Raw genomic sequence first — 15,548 nt, 5'->3', positions numbered from 1 at the left:
ATATTTGTGCAACACATACCCAGCCTCCACCTTTGATCGTTCCAGAAATGCCGCAACACCAATAGAATCAGCCACGAGGAGAAGCGGTCCCAAGCGCGTATGGGACATCGTATATGTGGCCAATCAAATTCATATCAAATCATTCAACCTCTAGCAGGTCGTTAGAACCTGTAGGCCTAGTAAGCATATCGTCAGTCCATCAGTGCGATTGCTGTACTTATTTGCGGTTGTTTCACAGAATTTTCTGAATGAGGAGTGAGTGCGCGTAGCGTTGGTACCCCGAACCGAGTCGCGATAGTCAACAAGAAGCATACGCAGGCCCGAGGCGCAGGCCATCAACGAATCGATATTGCGTGCGAATGGTCATGCAAGGGCTCTCTGAATCCGGACTTCTGGGGCTGCATCCGCGTAACCTATCCCACGTAAGACCGCTGCGCAACTGTCCAGGCGCGCAAGCACTGCGCATCGATGACAGCCCAGTGGCGAGCCTCCTTTACATAAGAGACGTTTCGTAAATCTCGCCTCAAGCACCGTGGAATGCGAAAAGCTCAGGTTCATTGATTGGCTGAAGGGAGAGAAAAAACTTGGCGGCCTCTTTTACTACATTCTTAAAGAAGAAAATGCAATAGCATTTCGGCAATTCACTGCTATGGTGCGTATACAATGACTGCCTAATGTTCTTCTTGCGATTTTCCCGCTAAAACTCTACTTGGAACCGGTTCCACTGCCTTTATATGGTATGCATGAGTCATCATCACCTTCTAGAATATCCGACTGCCTTCCACTGGATTATAATATGGTATCACTCTAATGCGACCCACCCACTTTAATCCATTTTCTGGGGTGGGCTTACTTGCAAAATTTTAGAGTCCTTTGGAATCTTGGAGAGTGGACCCAATTTCATATTTCGGAGGTCCTCAGATTTTCACATTTCGAGGTGCTCTATGACTGGTCCACTGGTGGTCACGTGGTGTTGGTGATTTCACGGCCCCCTCAATGGCATTCATAGACTGGGGGAGTACTGACACCACTACTGGCGCAGTGTTGCAGCGGTTAAGGGATGCTCCACACTGCCCCGGCAGGTGGCTGTTTCAAACACAGCCATCGATGGATCGAGCAACACCCAGGTTGCTCATCCCCAGCTCCCGTGAGGCTCACGCGCAGCACCACGGTGGGCAGGTGGCAAATGCATTGAATCATTAATTCAACTGTGAACTGTTGCGGTGAGCAAGTTGTGATGACCTCACAAGGTCATGTGACCTCTCTCGGTCAATCAGGCAGTTGCGTGACTGAGGAGCCGGAATTTTTTGCGTGTATGTTTGTGTGTGCGAAACGACAACCCAAACGCGGTCGCATTAAAATAGAGCTGTCGAAGACGAAAGGGGCTCCTATGCTGGTCAGTTTACACCTAGTTCACCTTGGTCAAAGACTGAGTGCGAGGCAACACTCAGGAATGAAATAAAAGAGGACAGACCACTCAGCCGCTTTTCTTGTCCGCAAGACTAACACAACTCCGTACAGAACGTCTCGCGACCATCATCACCAAGCCATCTTTGCTCTTCAAATTCTTATGTGAGCAAACAGCGGAGTTGCCTGCACCTCGAGAGGAAAAGAGCGAGGACGGGTTATGCTGCGAGTGTAAGAAAAAAAGAGGGAAGGGGGAGACACTCCATAATAGTGTCCACAAACCTGCAAGCACACAGGCCGCGAGCAGCGATCCGCTATTTTAATTGCGCGTAATTACGCCACGGGGCAAGAGTGAGGTTTGGAGTGGTCAGGGTGGAAGGATTGGGAAAGGGGGGTTCTTCGTAGTCTCCCGGCTTTACCGGAACGAGGCCACGTGCGGCAGCGACAGGCCACATGCAGTCCGTTCGTGAACACGCTCCGTCCGGTCGGACGCAAAATCCGGCACGGCATTAACCGGCTTGCCAATTTTCCGAGAATGTTGCGCTGCTCGGCTGCCACCCCGCCTTATCGGCTCAGTGTCGCGTGGTCGATCTCTTCTTGACGAGCGGGTACTGGCCTCGCGCACGAGGGAAAGGTGAAGGCAAGGCCCGATCGACGTCCGGCCAGGCACGCCTTGTCGGCAACTGCGCAGCCGTGCCGATGGCATTGCTAGCCGGTCTACGGTGCGTCGCACTTCGCGGCCGCCAGCTGTCGCATCGACGACCGCCGCATTCGACAACACTAGTTTCGACGCGTACTTGCGTCGACTCGACTTTGTGGCGTATACAGAAAGACCAGAACAACCATAGAAGGAACACATTCGTGCGAAGGGGTTTCTTGAACGGCTTACCCTGTGGGGTCCCTCCTTGTCTAATCGGTGCTTGACGAGCCTTAGTTGTCTTAGTGGCCCGAAGCGGTGCTCTAGCAAGGAAACCGCGAGACGAATCATGATGTGATCTAAAACTAGGTTTATTCGACCGAGATGAAGACACACGAGAGCTCAGTAGCTACTTCAGGAATTTGCACCGCTTCCTCTTTCACAGCTGCATTTCCAAGCTGTTTGTCGGCTATCACTTTCCCTAAAAACACGGAACTCGCGCCCCTGCCTCCATCAACTGTTTTTTCTTCATTTAGTTCATATTTCTGCTTTCTTGGCGCGTTAAGACCAGCTTGCGTAGTGAAAGAAAGCTGCAGTCCGGCGATTTTGTTTTCCTGATTTCGCCGCCTTGTACGAAACAGCCAGCTTTGAAACATCCTGTTGTCTATGTGTTGATTCTGTAGCTCCGCTGGGAAGAGAAAGACGGCCAGAAAAGAAATACATCCTGTTTACCCTTCAGTTGGCATATGCAGGCTGCTTTTTTTTTTTTTACTGAGTCCGTTATCCCACAAATATTGTGACAAATGCAGGCTTTTGACATGGATCTACGATCTCTACAGCCTTTTTATAGCTACAGAAAAGAATGCGGAGAATTTTCGCAGACGTTAATTTCTTTCAACACAAACAGCTTCATGACCGGACATTGTAAAGGACGCAATTTTACGAACATATAAGCAACGCAAAGAGATGAGAAATTGATAGTTTCTATCGAGTTCGCGGTTTTTTTTCTTGCTACTGGCAAACAAATGACCAGACGTCGTGCTTTTATCTAAGGAGTTCTCTCGCCTGTTCATATTCTTGAATTTCCTTTCCAGTTTCAGGGCAGAAAAGTATGGCCCTGTGTTTAAACAATACGCATTACTGGGAGTAAAGTTGTGTAAATGAAGCTCATGCCTCTTTACGACACTCATAAAATCTTAGAGGCAGAAACGTGAAAAGAACCTCAGCCATTTTTTACAGCAGAATACAGCATTGGAAGTTGTCATTGCGTGTGATCGTTTCAGCGGCAGGTATGTATAATACTGGCAGGAAAGCAGCATAATTGCAGCCCCCGCTACGGACATCTTTCGCATCGCAATCCGAAGCGCGCGCCTCAGAAATCCTTTCTCTTGGCCGCGCGCTTCCGCGTCGGTCCGCGCGGCGCGGCGTGGCAGCCAACCAATGGCGAGAACGCCGGCACGCTTACGTTTCGTGACGTGCAGGCGCGTCACCGTTTCGTCATGTCTTTTCCCGCACCAATGGCCGGCGTGGAGAGAATTCGACCGCGTAAAGCGGTCGCCGTCCGGCTCGGTCGGCTGCAGTTCTCCAGTAGACTACGCGAAGTCGGTCGGCGAGGGACCACCGGCGCTTTGCTGCGGGGAAGAGGACTTTCGTGTTTTGTTTTCGGCGGCGTGCCGGCTGCTGCCGTCGGCGTGCTCCTCTCAGCTGTGTGTGACAGTGCGAACAGCGGTGCACCCCCATCTGCTGTGCCGGCGTCTGGGCGTGAGAGACGAGACATTGTCACCCGCTTCTGTTTTCTCCGCCCGTTAACGGAGTAGCAGCGGTGAGCAAAGGGTTGCGCGATGCGGGGACGAAACTGACGCGCCGGCGAAACACGCTTCTCTCGGCCGGCTGCGTTGCCGCGAGCGCTCGGCGGCGTCTGCTTTTCTGGAGCAAGCGCGATAGGCGGCCCCAGAGTTGTGAGCAAAAGATAAACAGGGCGCGCGTAGCAGACGACATTGCTTTTAGTTTCGGCGCTTCTGAAGCGCCAGTCCGCCGAGTTGTGAGCAATATATTTCTTTCGTGCCGTTCTACTTTCCGATTGGCGGCAGTAGCAGGAAGAGAGACACTCGCGCTTTTTTGTTTTCATTGACTGCTCTTTCTTTTCGCACTGCGAAGAGCGAGCAGGCCGATCTCAGAGGCTCGCTAGGATCGTAGGAAGCCCGGCACAAAGCGGACGCCGTTCCGCTTCCGTTTCCCCGACTGGGACCCGGGCCACGCGGGGAGAAGAGCGTCGTCCCCGCGTCAAGCACTCCTCGACGACATACCAACCTCTGTCGGTTCGCGGCTCGCTGTCAACCGCTATGATGGTGGCAGCTTTCCTCCGCCGAGGCTTGCTCCTATAATCCAGCGCCAGTGTTTTCCTCCACGATGACAGCTCCCGCCGCGATCTCGTAATTTGCCGCCCCGTTCGCACAGCAGGAAAGGACAGCTCCGCAGTGTCGCGATGCAGTGGCGACGCGCTCCGTGGACGTGGTTGTTGGTGCTGGCCGCGCTGGCGTGGACATGCGGCGCCGACGAGGCCCGGGCTCCCGTGGTGGACAGTGCGTCGCGCGGACACCACGAGGCCGTGCCGCCGGACCCCGACGACCACACGGCGAGTACGGACGATGTGATCGTGTCACCCATCCACCACCACGGCGTCGGCGGTGGCCACGCGCTCTCCGGTGCCTCCGGACATCACGGCGCCGGAGCCAGGGACGGACCGCCCAAGCGGTTCCAGGTGGCCAAGGTGGACTTTCACCACGTAGCCACACCGTTCATTATATCGGTGTGGATAATCATCGCTGGATTCGCCAAAATAGGTGCGTACCTGCATGAGACCCCGGTCTGCACCATCCTTTTTCAGTAGACATATACGCAAGCACCGTGTGCTGCTTAGAAGGTAATGCGATTTCGCGTGTGCAGTCACTAGTAGCTGTGGAACATGCTGGCAAGCTTTCACTGGGCTCCTCTGCGGCCGAGGCTGCGACTTGGTACGTGTGGCCAATTATTTTAAATTATTTTACCGAGGTAAAACTTCCAGCAATCAATCAACGGACCTCTATCTGCTGCCACATTTTGCGTCAAAAAGAGGCGGAGTGCTCTCAGCAGTACGTTCTGTAATGCCATCGCAGTCTAGTAAATCTTACGCTCTGTAGGATAAGGGTAAGTGCCACTCCTGCGTGTACAACGACATCAAGATAAAGCGCAAAAGAATCATTATGCCTGAAGTGGCACGACCTGCTCTGTACACAACAAATTCTTTTTTCCCGCTATGTGGCCAATATACCAGTCCCAAAAATGCGGCACTGCTTCTTTGGCTAAGGTGGCTTGTTGCAGGCTAGCTAGTCAAAAACCTCAGCACAGGTTCCCAGAGTCAACTGTCATCACTAAACCAAAGCATAGATTTTGGACGCGTCACAGGCTTGCCCAATTATTTATTATTATTATTATTTTTTGCTGCGCACTGCTGTATTGTCTTGACGCAATCAGGTACGCATCCGAAGCAGGCCTGGAAAAGTCTCGCAATACGATTGTGGGAAGCATACATATGTTGACACAGAAATTAATTTTTTACTTCGCCTGTGGTTCCAAATGGAGATTATATCGGCTACAAAGGTTTGTCTTAAACTTTACGAAAGTTTAGTTAGAAGATACTAAATATCGACAAAAGCGCTAAATAAAATGGTTCCGCATTGCAGTATCTTCTGCGCAGTTGCGTTGACTGGGCAGCGCTTCCTTTGCGCTTGGTGTCTCCATCGCCCCTGGCGATCACTGTGAGCGGATTTGCGACTGGCACACGCAAACGTTCAACCGTGAACTTTTACGTGGGCTACGTCCGGCCGTTATCCCGTTTTTTTTTTTCCTTCTTTGTTCTTGATTGCTTTTCTCTATCACGCATCCATGCAGGCATCATTCTGTTGCGTTTATCACTCTTTACCTTGTAATACGTTTCTAGGGGCTGAGTTATTTCGCTTAGCGTCGGCGGAGGTCTTAGATCCTTCAGTGCAGTTAATTAAATTCTTCTGTCGCTGACGCAAGGCTTGCCCACGCAATGCCTGGCTACGCAATACGAGTTCTCTCCTGCCGGCGGCCCGTCATGTGATATCGTTGTTCGTTTATGCGTTCTTTCCCCTTTCCGGCGCTCTCTGACTTAGCACAATTAGCATTCAAATGAGGGCCCGGTGCTCTCAGCGCTGAATGCCGTCTTAAATTGCAGTCGCCGGGAGAGTGTTGAAAAAAAAAAACCGTGATGATTCCACGAGGGCTATTCATTATTCGGGGGCCGAAACATGAATTTCAGCGTGGAAGAAGGTCACTCGAGAAGGAGGTTTCTTGCGGGAACAACCTTTTTTCTACGTCAGCTTGTCATGGTTGGGAGTGACAGCTGGAGGTCATGCGTTATTTTCCATCTGGGTCAGGAGCAGTCGATGCCGAGTTTCGCTGTTTTTAATGAGGTCTTAAACACCGCCGCCTAATTTGCGCTTTAATGAATAAGTGTCATTTTCTCCCCGCATAGCCAGAATACGAGGCCATGCCCTTTCGTATTCTGCGAGTCCTTCTCTCTCCCCCCCCCCCCCCCCCCCACACACACATACACACTTTTTTTTTGTTCCTCACTTCAGGTGCGTCTATAAGCTGTTCCACCTCGCCTGCTGACAGCAGCGGAGTAACGTGTTCAGCCGTGTAAGAGGAATAAGAGAATGCGCGGCGCTCTTCGCATACACCCGAGCACTGTCCGTCGCCTCTTATAGGTCGCGCCCGCTCTCACCCTCTGTCGCCCGCTTACGCTCGCCGATCACGGCTCGCGCTGGCAGACAGGGCGCTCCTGGCGCGAAACAAATTAGCCGCTTTGTTTGCACGAGCGAAGGTTTCTATTCTAGGGCGGCCGTGGCAGTGACAGCGGTGGGCCGGCCGGCGTGGGCGACGAAACGAGAGGACGACGCAGCGGCGTCGACGAGGCTGAGGGCAGCGCCGCGTATCACTCAGCCTCCGCCGAGTGCGAAAAGGCCCGAAAATAACAGGGTTGCGACTGCGAAGCGACTTCTCCACGCGCCTCTCTTGGTGCGCGCGCCGGCAGCGTCAGAGTTCCTCCTGCAGTTGACTAAACCTGCGCGCGCTCGTGGACGCGCCGATCTTCGATATTTTTGCTTCTTTTTTTTTTCGCGTGCGAGATAGCGAGCGCGCGATCGGGCCGCCGCTGCTCCCAGTGATACACAGGGGACGTCGCGTGAGCGCGACCACTTAGACAATATCGAAGCTATGTGGTTCACTTCCGCGCGAGACGGGGACGATTGCCCCCGAGGCTTCCCGGGTACCAGCCCGGCTTCTCTTTCGGCCTCTCACTGTTTGGCGCCACTGTCGCGTTGCGAGACGGGGGCGTGACAATTAACGAGTCACTTCGCCGCTGGAGCGAGAATACCTGCACTCACGGACCCGCCGACTGCGGGTAGCGGATGGAGTGTAGCGTTCGGAAGCGATCGGGGAAAACGGGCGCCTGACCTCGTCCGATCTTTTCCCCCGTCATTACCGACGCTACTGGCTGACTCACAGTGCATACCGTATACATTTCGAGGCGAATAGGTTCCGGACGCCGTATTCGCCAATTTCGCATGCATGTATGCGAATAAAATATGCATTGCGCGTGTACGTCCGTCGGTGCGCGCTCTCGAAGCGCTGACACCGATGTAAAATGGCGCTTCTGAAAGGCGGACCGTCACAGCGCCTTTCCGCGTCGCATTTGCCCGGTTTCAGTGCGTACGAGAACCCGGTTGGCGTGAAATGTGTTAACATGTAATCCGCTTGCGTAGAGATAGTCAGTGCGCGCCACTGACCGAACATTTTCTCACATATGGCCACCGACGTGATCAATGCGGGACGTTTTGCGTTCTTTGCTTATAGCCTGCAGGTTAATATGAACTCAAATCTTGAATACTGTGATATACTCATTATCTGCAGCGAAAGTTCCGCTACTGAAGCAAAGCAGAGAGTGATTCTTGGATAGCATTTTCTGCTAACTAAATGTTACCGGCATCGTCCCATATGTGGGGCTTTCCGGGTAAAACCTACGCTGATAACATCATCAAGACCCTGGACCAGAACTACTTATTCTATAACTGAGATTATTTCAAAAAGCTGGGTACCTTCCTTTTCAGCCATGTGGCTGCGCTGTTTTTCATATTAGTGAGTGATTACTCTTTCTTGATTAAGCACTTTGAAAGAGATGCGTCAAGTAAAATTCTAGGAGGTTGACCGTCACTCTTTCGCTGGTTATGCATGTTCTAGTGTGTGAGCATAGAAGATTAATAGTGAGTCGCCCTTTGTGGGGAATTTTTTCTCGTTCACTCATATCTGTTCTAGCTTTCAGTCTGATTGATAAATGTAGGAAGAAACGAGAATGCAAACCGAAGACACGGACGTAGTAGGAGGTCAGAACAGTGGTGGGCCGCGGGCATTTTCCCATTTGAACAACTCTTTATCAAGCACCGCCTTATCTATTAGATGGCGTCTGTCCTGCTGATCCGTAATATAAGAAGCGAGAAGAAGCCTTCTATTTCGCATGGGATTTTAACAGCGTGAGGTGGCACGCCGAATAAAAGCTTTCAAAGAAGTCCTGGCCTGACATTTTGATGTCAGAGTTCTTTGCTAGTTCATGCTTTGAAGCCTTCGACTACGTACGTACCAGCGGCTCTGCATCCAGTCAACTTTGGAAAGCAGCGCGCCGATGTGCTGACAGGCAGAAGCTTGGAGGAAAAGCATGGCATTGCGACGTCTTATGTGACGTACGTAGGACATCCAAAACTGGTGACGAGCAGCAAATGTGCCATGGGCTTCTACAAACTAACGTCGCCGCCATTCTCCCGGCGACTGAGACCGAAACTCATGCCAACAAAAAAGGGCAAAGTTTTTTTCCAGAACTACAGGCAGCAAATAGACGCCACACAGGGAAGAACACATGTTTGATGTTCTTCCCTTTGTGGCGTCTACTTGTTCACGGTAGTTATCCTGGATAGAGCACCAACTCGCTCAGAAAAAAAAAATTCTCAAATGGTTTCCTAATATTTATCTTTATATATTAATTATTTGTTTATTTATTTGGAGCATACTGCAGTCTAAGAAGACCAATGAGGTGGGAAGATACAGATACATATTACAAAGCATTATCAGTGCTTTTGTAGACATACATGAAACGTGCGCTCGATTCAAGAGAACGGCATCTCAAGTTCGTTGCCGTGACTCGCATAGGTTGATGAGCTTCCATCAGAGCTCCCCTTAATTTTCTCGCATTAGGCTGCTTCTCCGCGATGGAACTGGTAAAATTACACAGCGTACGAATAATCTGAGCGCCTGAGGAGGAAATTGGCTGCCTATAGAAGCCCAGTGGCAGGGGAAGCCTCCTGCATGGAAAGCAGCGTCGCTGATGCAGCCGCTAAGCGCCCCTCGTCGCCGTAAACACTGTACAAGACCGGCGCCAGGCTCCTGGTGCAGCCTCGATAACCTTGTCACGTGCGTCGACCTGCTGACGCCGTGGCAGCCGACCGCGGTCGGGCGACCCGCAGGCCCCTGGCTGGCGCCATCCCGGTCACTTTTATGGGTTTAGGGCGTCTTTTAGATGAGCTTATGCAACGGCCCACTTTACCATCCGCGGGAACACCGAGCACCTCCCTCCCCTCGAGAGGGGGCCGCTTTCTCTTTCGCGCGGAGCCGCATTTATTTTCTCCAGATAACGGGCAAGGATGCGGGAGGACCGCAGGCCCCGTTAGGCTCCGCGGGGCCACGGCAGCGATGCCGGGTACATTGCTCTGGCGACAATTGCGGTCGCGCGATAAGCCGTGATTAAGGCGTGCCCCCTCCCCTCCCCTCTCTCTCGTCTACGCAGGCAGACCTAAAGCCCCCTTGCAGTGCTTTTTTACCTTGAAAGGCGCGGCAGCGCAACGCTGCTCGCTACCGCTTCCTCGTCAAAGCGCGGGGGGGGGGGGGGGGGGGGGGGGGGGGGGAATTTTTCCTATACACATCTTCCCGCTGCTCGGCTGTGCTTGGGAAAAAAACCAAGGCTTCGCCACGTGACGCGAAATATACACACCGCCCGACGGTGGCAGCTTTCGCCACGAGCGGCCCGCGTTGCTGCCGAAGTGGCTTTGCACGGCTGCCGTCATTGCAGAAAACGCGCCTTTATGATCGCGGGTTGTTGAGGAATAATTCCCTGCCTAAAATGTTGTTTTCGGGTTGCCGAGAAGGAGCGCTGATAGGCGGTTATCTGGCGCGGCGCATTTTGTGTGCCGTTCGATTCAGGCGGGCTTCCCCGGTTCCGCGACTTTATCGCAGCGGATTGCTTCTGGAGGGTCCTAAACAGCGAGGCATACCTCTTATACAGCTGTAATGACTGTCATCGCGCCAGGTAAAACTGGCAGGCAACGCCTATGCAATGCTTCAGACTCGGTCACGTCATTAGTACAGGACAGCTAGGCGTATAGCGTGGAATGACACGCAGATTCCAGAAGCACTTTAGTTCCTATTGCCGCTCTTTTACGACGGGTTGTGGAGAGAAAAATATAGCTGCGATATCGCAATGGCAAAAGGGGTTTTTGCATCATTACTAGTTGCCCCCCCCCCCCCCCCCCTTTTTTTTCTCGCTCCGTCCTTGTGACAGGACAGAACAAGAGAGTCCTTCATTTGCCAGCAGTGTCATGTATACACCGTCCCACGGTTCCCCCGTTTCACCTGCCGAATAAAGCCCCGCCGCGGTGGCTCAGCGGTTACGGCGCTCGGCTGCTGACCCGAAAGACGCGGGTTCGATTCCGGCCGCGGCGCCTGAATTTCGGTGGAGGTGAAATTCTACAGGCCCGTGTACTGTGCGATGTCAGTGCACGTTAAAGAACCCCAGGTGGTCGAAATTTCCGGAGCCCTTCACTGTATACGGCGTCCTTCATAGCCTGAGTCGCTTTTGGTTGTTAAACCCCAATAAACCAAACCAAACCTACAGAATAAAAAAAGAAATAGCCGCTCGAGAAGATGACTTCACCGCATAGATTGCGCGTGCAACATATTTTACAGGACGACGACCCGCACATCTGCCCAGAAATAAACCATTAGAGTACCGTAAATGGAAGAATCCATGGACGATTTCAGTGCTTCAATCCGGCATCCAATGTCGGCTGTATACCTCAACCGCGTGGCAACGCACCCACCTCCGTCGCCTTTTTCTCTTCACTACTTTCACTTATATCCAGTCAATCCACGTCGTTTCCTTCACAGCAGCGCGCAACAGGATCATCGAGTCTCCTCATACGTGAATGGCATTTAATCCCTTTGCTAGCAATGCCCGCGAGCCTGGAGACCCCAGAACCGCGTAACATACATTTGCGCTCAATTATCAGCGTTCGCGGTGCGTAAAGCTCCAGTGAGGCACTTTAAATGCCGGTCGATGGAGCGACATTGGAAGCCAGTCTTGCATCCGCCCCAAACGTGAACAAGGAAAGTGGGGAGGGAGCTGCCGCTGCTGCTAACAACGCCTCACAGCCCAGTTTAAGTATTTTGGTGCATTAGAGCAGCCGCGGTGTTTAATCAGACGCCGGGCACGACCCGTCGCTAATTGTGGGTTTCTTTTCACAGCTGCCGCCACGGCCTCGCTCCAGTTTAATTTGTACGCGGCCCCATGAAGTCGCCAAGCGAGTGCAACGACTTGAACTCGCGGGGACGCCGTTCTCGTCTTCGCCTATTGACATTCAGCCCATATGCCGATCAGCCGAACTCACCGCCGCCTCGGTGCCAGTGGCGCAGCAGCCTTCGGCGTCACAGCACTGCTATAGTTAGCAGGCATCGGTCTCACCGTGGCGTATGCGTTTGGGCATAGCCAAGAACTCACCACGAAGCTGGGTATGACGCGTTTTATCTTGGAACCTCGAGTACAAGAAAAATAGTGAAATTGGCCTTTAACAGTGTATTTCTTTCAACCGCGTCCGGAAAACTTGGTTAAACCCGAAAGGGCAGGAAAGAAAAAAAAATGACTGCAGGCGTAAAAGATCGATCGGCATTGACGGGACGGCGCATGGAGACACCAGCCGCATGCATATCGTCGGTCTTTTCTTGGTTGCTTAGCCTTTTTTTTTTCTGCCTCACTTTTTTCTTTCGATTGAGAGACCTGTTAGTCTTGTCTTGTGGAGAAGGCGATGGCCCAAAGTTCGTTGATGCGTGGAATTCGTGTCGTGTCAGGCTCCGGAGCAACGTCTGCAGACCTGTGGGATGACACGGGGTGTGAGTTGTGGATACCCATCAGCGTTAACGAAGACGTGTGCCGGTGTCAGCAGAAAAGTGAATTTTCGCTAGTTTTTTTTTCTTCATTATTTTGGGGCTATTAGGATGAGCCCGCCGCTTCGAAGAACTGCACCAGCGATCTCACACTCTGCTGCCCGACCGGCTCAGTCATCGTTGATCTTGTGCGCGTAACTGCTTTTGACTATCACCACGCGCAAGTCAAGCGAAGCAAGCGCCGGACGCAGAAGCCAAGTGAAGCAAGCTGTCATTCTCCAGGTGTAGTTCTCCGTTGCACACTTACGTTGCACGTCAGTGTGCAACGTAAAATAGGAATACGCCTGGTGGCCTTCTCAAAAGTGGCCCTTCGTAACTTCCAGAGGCCCAGTAGAAACCAAATGAAGCACTCTTGGGACCAATGAAATGTCGATGGTTCCCACTTGGGCTTTTAGAATGTTCCACTTCGTATCTTCTGACTGGGAGGTTAGGTGCTCGCCGGCCATAACGGCGTTTTCAAGGAAAGTTGCGATAGTTCTTTCTCCACGCGTCTTATGCGAGGCTGGCCCTATTTTAACATTTTCTGCCTGTGGCTACGTGTGAGTGTGGTGCCACTTTTTTCGCCATTTGAATTTTATCCGCCTCGTTAACCGCGCCGCGATCGGAGGCGCATGTCGCCACAAGCTCTCGCGGGAGCGTACGTGCGTGTCGACGTCACCTGTGCGTACAGTTGCGCAAGGCGAGGTCTTGCTCCCTCTGCTTGACTATGTGCCTCCCTTGTCGGCGATCTCTCTCACGGGTTCGGAGGTACGACGCACACACGGTTCGGCCTGCCCGCTGCTGCTCATCTGCGCACGCCCGACCGATCTTTGCGGTGTACCGAGCCGGAAGGGGGGAATAACTGTTACACAACCATCGGCGCGAGGCGGCGTTCGCCAAGCATTTTCTCGCACGATTAGACTCTGCCGCCTTCATGGGCTCTGCATGGTCTTTCGTTTTCCTGGAGCTTTCTCTCTGGCCTTCTCTGTCTCTCTCTCATTTCTTTTGCCTTCTAGTTTATCCTTTTTCTTTATTTCTCTTTTTCACTTGCTCCTTTACGACGCTTGCACTCTGGTGGTCCGCGCCCGAGCTCCCGTGGCCAGTGAGTGCCCTTCGGCGGGCCGCCATAAAGAGGGGCTCTCTGCCGAGCAAACACCGCGGCTCTCCGGCGGCGGCGATCGGAGAAGCCAGGCACTGGTGAGCCGCCGCTGGAGCTCGGTGTTTTCTTTCTGCAATCGCCGGCAAGTGCACCGCCCACTGCTGAGACCGCGCCAGACACCACCGGCAGGCAAATATGAAAGCTTCGTGACGAGAGAAAAAAACGAAAAAAAAAAGAAACGCATTATCGACGCGGATGCCTGAGCGAGGGAGAAGGGGGTGCCTTTAGCGGGAAGGTTCACAACGCCCTTCATTCGGAGGCACTCTGCTCCTCTGTAGCAAAAAAAAAAAAAGGGGGGGGGGGGGGGGGGGGGGGAGGCTTCGAAATAACTCAACTTGAGTTCATATTTCCTCCGTCCTCAATATGCGCACATATTCACTTACAGAGCGGTGATTTTTGTGCTACCTTTTTTTTATCGCCTTTTTCTCCTTGTTTTCACGGTAATATTCTTTCTTTCGAGTGTTCTGGCGAGAGCTTCTGTAACGTTTTGGCCTCGGCCTATAGAAAGCCGCCCTGTTGAGTGGAGTGTGCCATTTCGCTCCTGTTACAGATTCGCAGAATTTTGGTGGACGGCGCCGAGTGGCACGACTTTTACTTTGGCCACGGAAATTACAAAAGCAGCGAAATGGAAAACGGAAGGGTGCAGAGCTTTCGCTCGTAAATCACATAGGCTGGTGCTGCCGACCGTGCGCTTTACATTTAGGATGAATTCCTGCAGTGCTTATGTAAACAAGCCTGAAAATGTGGCTTAAGAGCTGCACATTTCTTGACATTTAATTTTAGGTTGCAGCTGCTCGTTTTGGATCTGTTCTCGCTGAGTAAATTTCAATATTTCAATCTTGCATAGAAATGCTACAGCCATTTCACAATATTTCATTGTTGCAACTTTTAGCGTTTTTTTTTTGTTTAAAATATAGTTTTTCCGCTGTATACAGCTGATAGTTGCCGCAACAAGGAGAGCATTCATTTCCTTGAGCAAAAGGTAAAGTGGCTATGAATAATGACGTGTGTTTTTTTTTTCCCCCTCTGAGCGGTGGGCACAAGCCAATTTTGTATTATGGGTATCTTCGTCACAACCAATAACCTTTGATGTAATATCTGCAGTACATCGGCCGTTTTCTCTCTCTCTCTCTCTCTTAACGACCCTTCGCGTCGCAAATTGCCATCTCCCTCTTATCTTTTTTTTTTTATTTTTTTCCCCCGCTCGGTTGCGTCGCAAGTCTAGCTTGGGTACTCAGACTGCGCCATACTTTTAGGGGATAACTGCACCTCTCACTATTTTTCTTTTCTTTTTTCACGTATCGCATAAACGTCGGACAAAGAGAGCGACCTCATATTCTTGGCAGCCTGATAAGCGTAGCAAATGCAACTCGTCCAGCTCGTAAGCAGAAACTGCTCCCCTTGACGCTTTTTATGCACCAGCGGTCGTGTGGCATCCACAAAACCAAAGCAGATAAAGACAATTTGCCTCGGGGGCCAGTGTCCGGGTTAATTCCTGCGCCATGACCGGCCAGCTCTCCGCCAGCCGGCTCCTCGCCGCTGTCGAAAAAAAAAAAGGTACAGATTCGTCTTTTATTTTCTTTTTTAGCGCGCAAAGAGAACGACAACACCGCAAATATTGCCTGCAGCGGCATTTTTAACGTTGCAGTGGTTAGCTGCAAAAAAGCATTAGGAGAGCTGCAGGGTTAATCGAGTGTCGATCTTTCTCTCTTTTTTTTTTTGCGTGATGAAAAAGAAATTTTAAAGAAAAGGAAAAACAGTGACCAAGCTATATATTCTATCTTTGCTTTCAATCAGCCCAGAAAGAACACGCGGGCTTAGACACCTCTTGAGATGAGAGGAACGAGCTGCGACTTGTAGCAGCTGGTGCACAATCTGGCAGTAATCACACTGAAGTGATAACTCTGCACCTATGCGAGACCTCTATCGAAGTCTCGCATTCTGGAATCGAATTCCGTGGCACACTTTAACCGCGAAATCTATGCAACGCTTCCGCGGCGATACTATCAGCTATCGTTGCTTCTAGATTTTGAGAAA

At 51.8% G+C, this 15,548-nt stretch overlaps 1 protein-coding gene across 1 annotated transcript in view; it reads left to right on the top strand.

Moving 5' to 3' along the window:
* Positions 1-3,602: 3,602 nt before the first annotated feature.
* The window catches only part of LOC149351607 (sodium/hydrogen exchanger 3-like), a 164,747-nt gene continuing 152,801 nt past the window's right edge, over positions 3,603-15,548 (top strand). The window contains exon 1 of the mRNA XM_089580931.1: positions 3,603-4,887. Coding sequence (XP_089437057.1) covers positions 4,530-4,887 — 358 coding nt within the window. The 5' untranslated portion in view covers positions 3,603-4,529. The remainder of the gene's footprint in view (positions 4,888-15,548) is intronic.

Source organism: Amblyomma mixtum, chromosome 3 (genome assembly GCF_055824585.1).
Source record: "Amblyomma mixtum isolate Tamu chromosome 3, ASM5582458v1, whole genome shotgun sequence".
Lineage (NCBI taxonomy): Eukaryota > Metazoa > Arthropoda > Arachnida > Ixodida > Ixodidae > Amblyomma > Amblyomma mixtum.
This window is presented reverse-complemented; position numbering and strand designations above follow the sequence as displayed.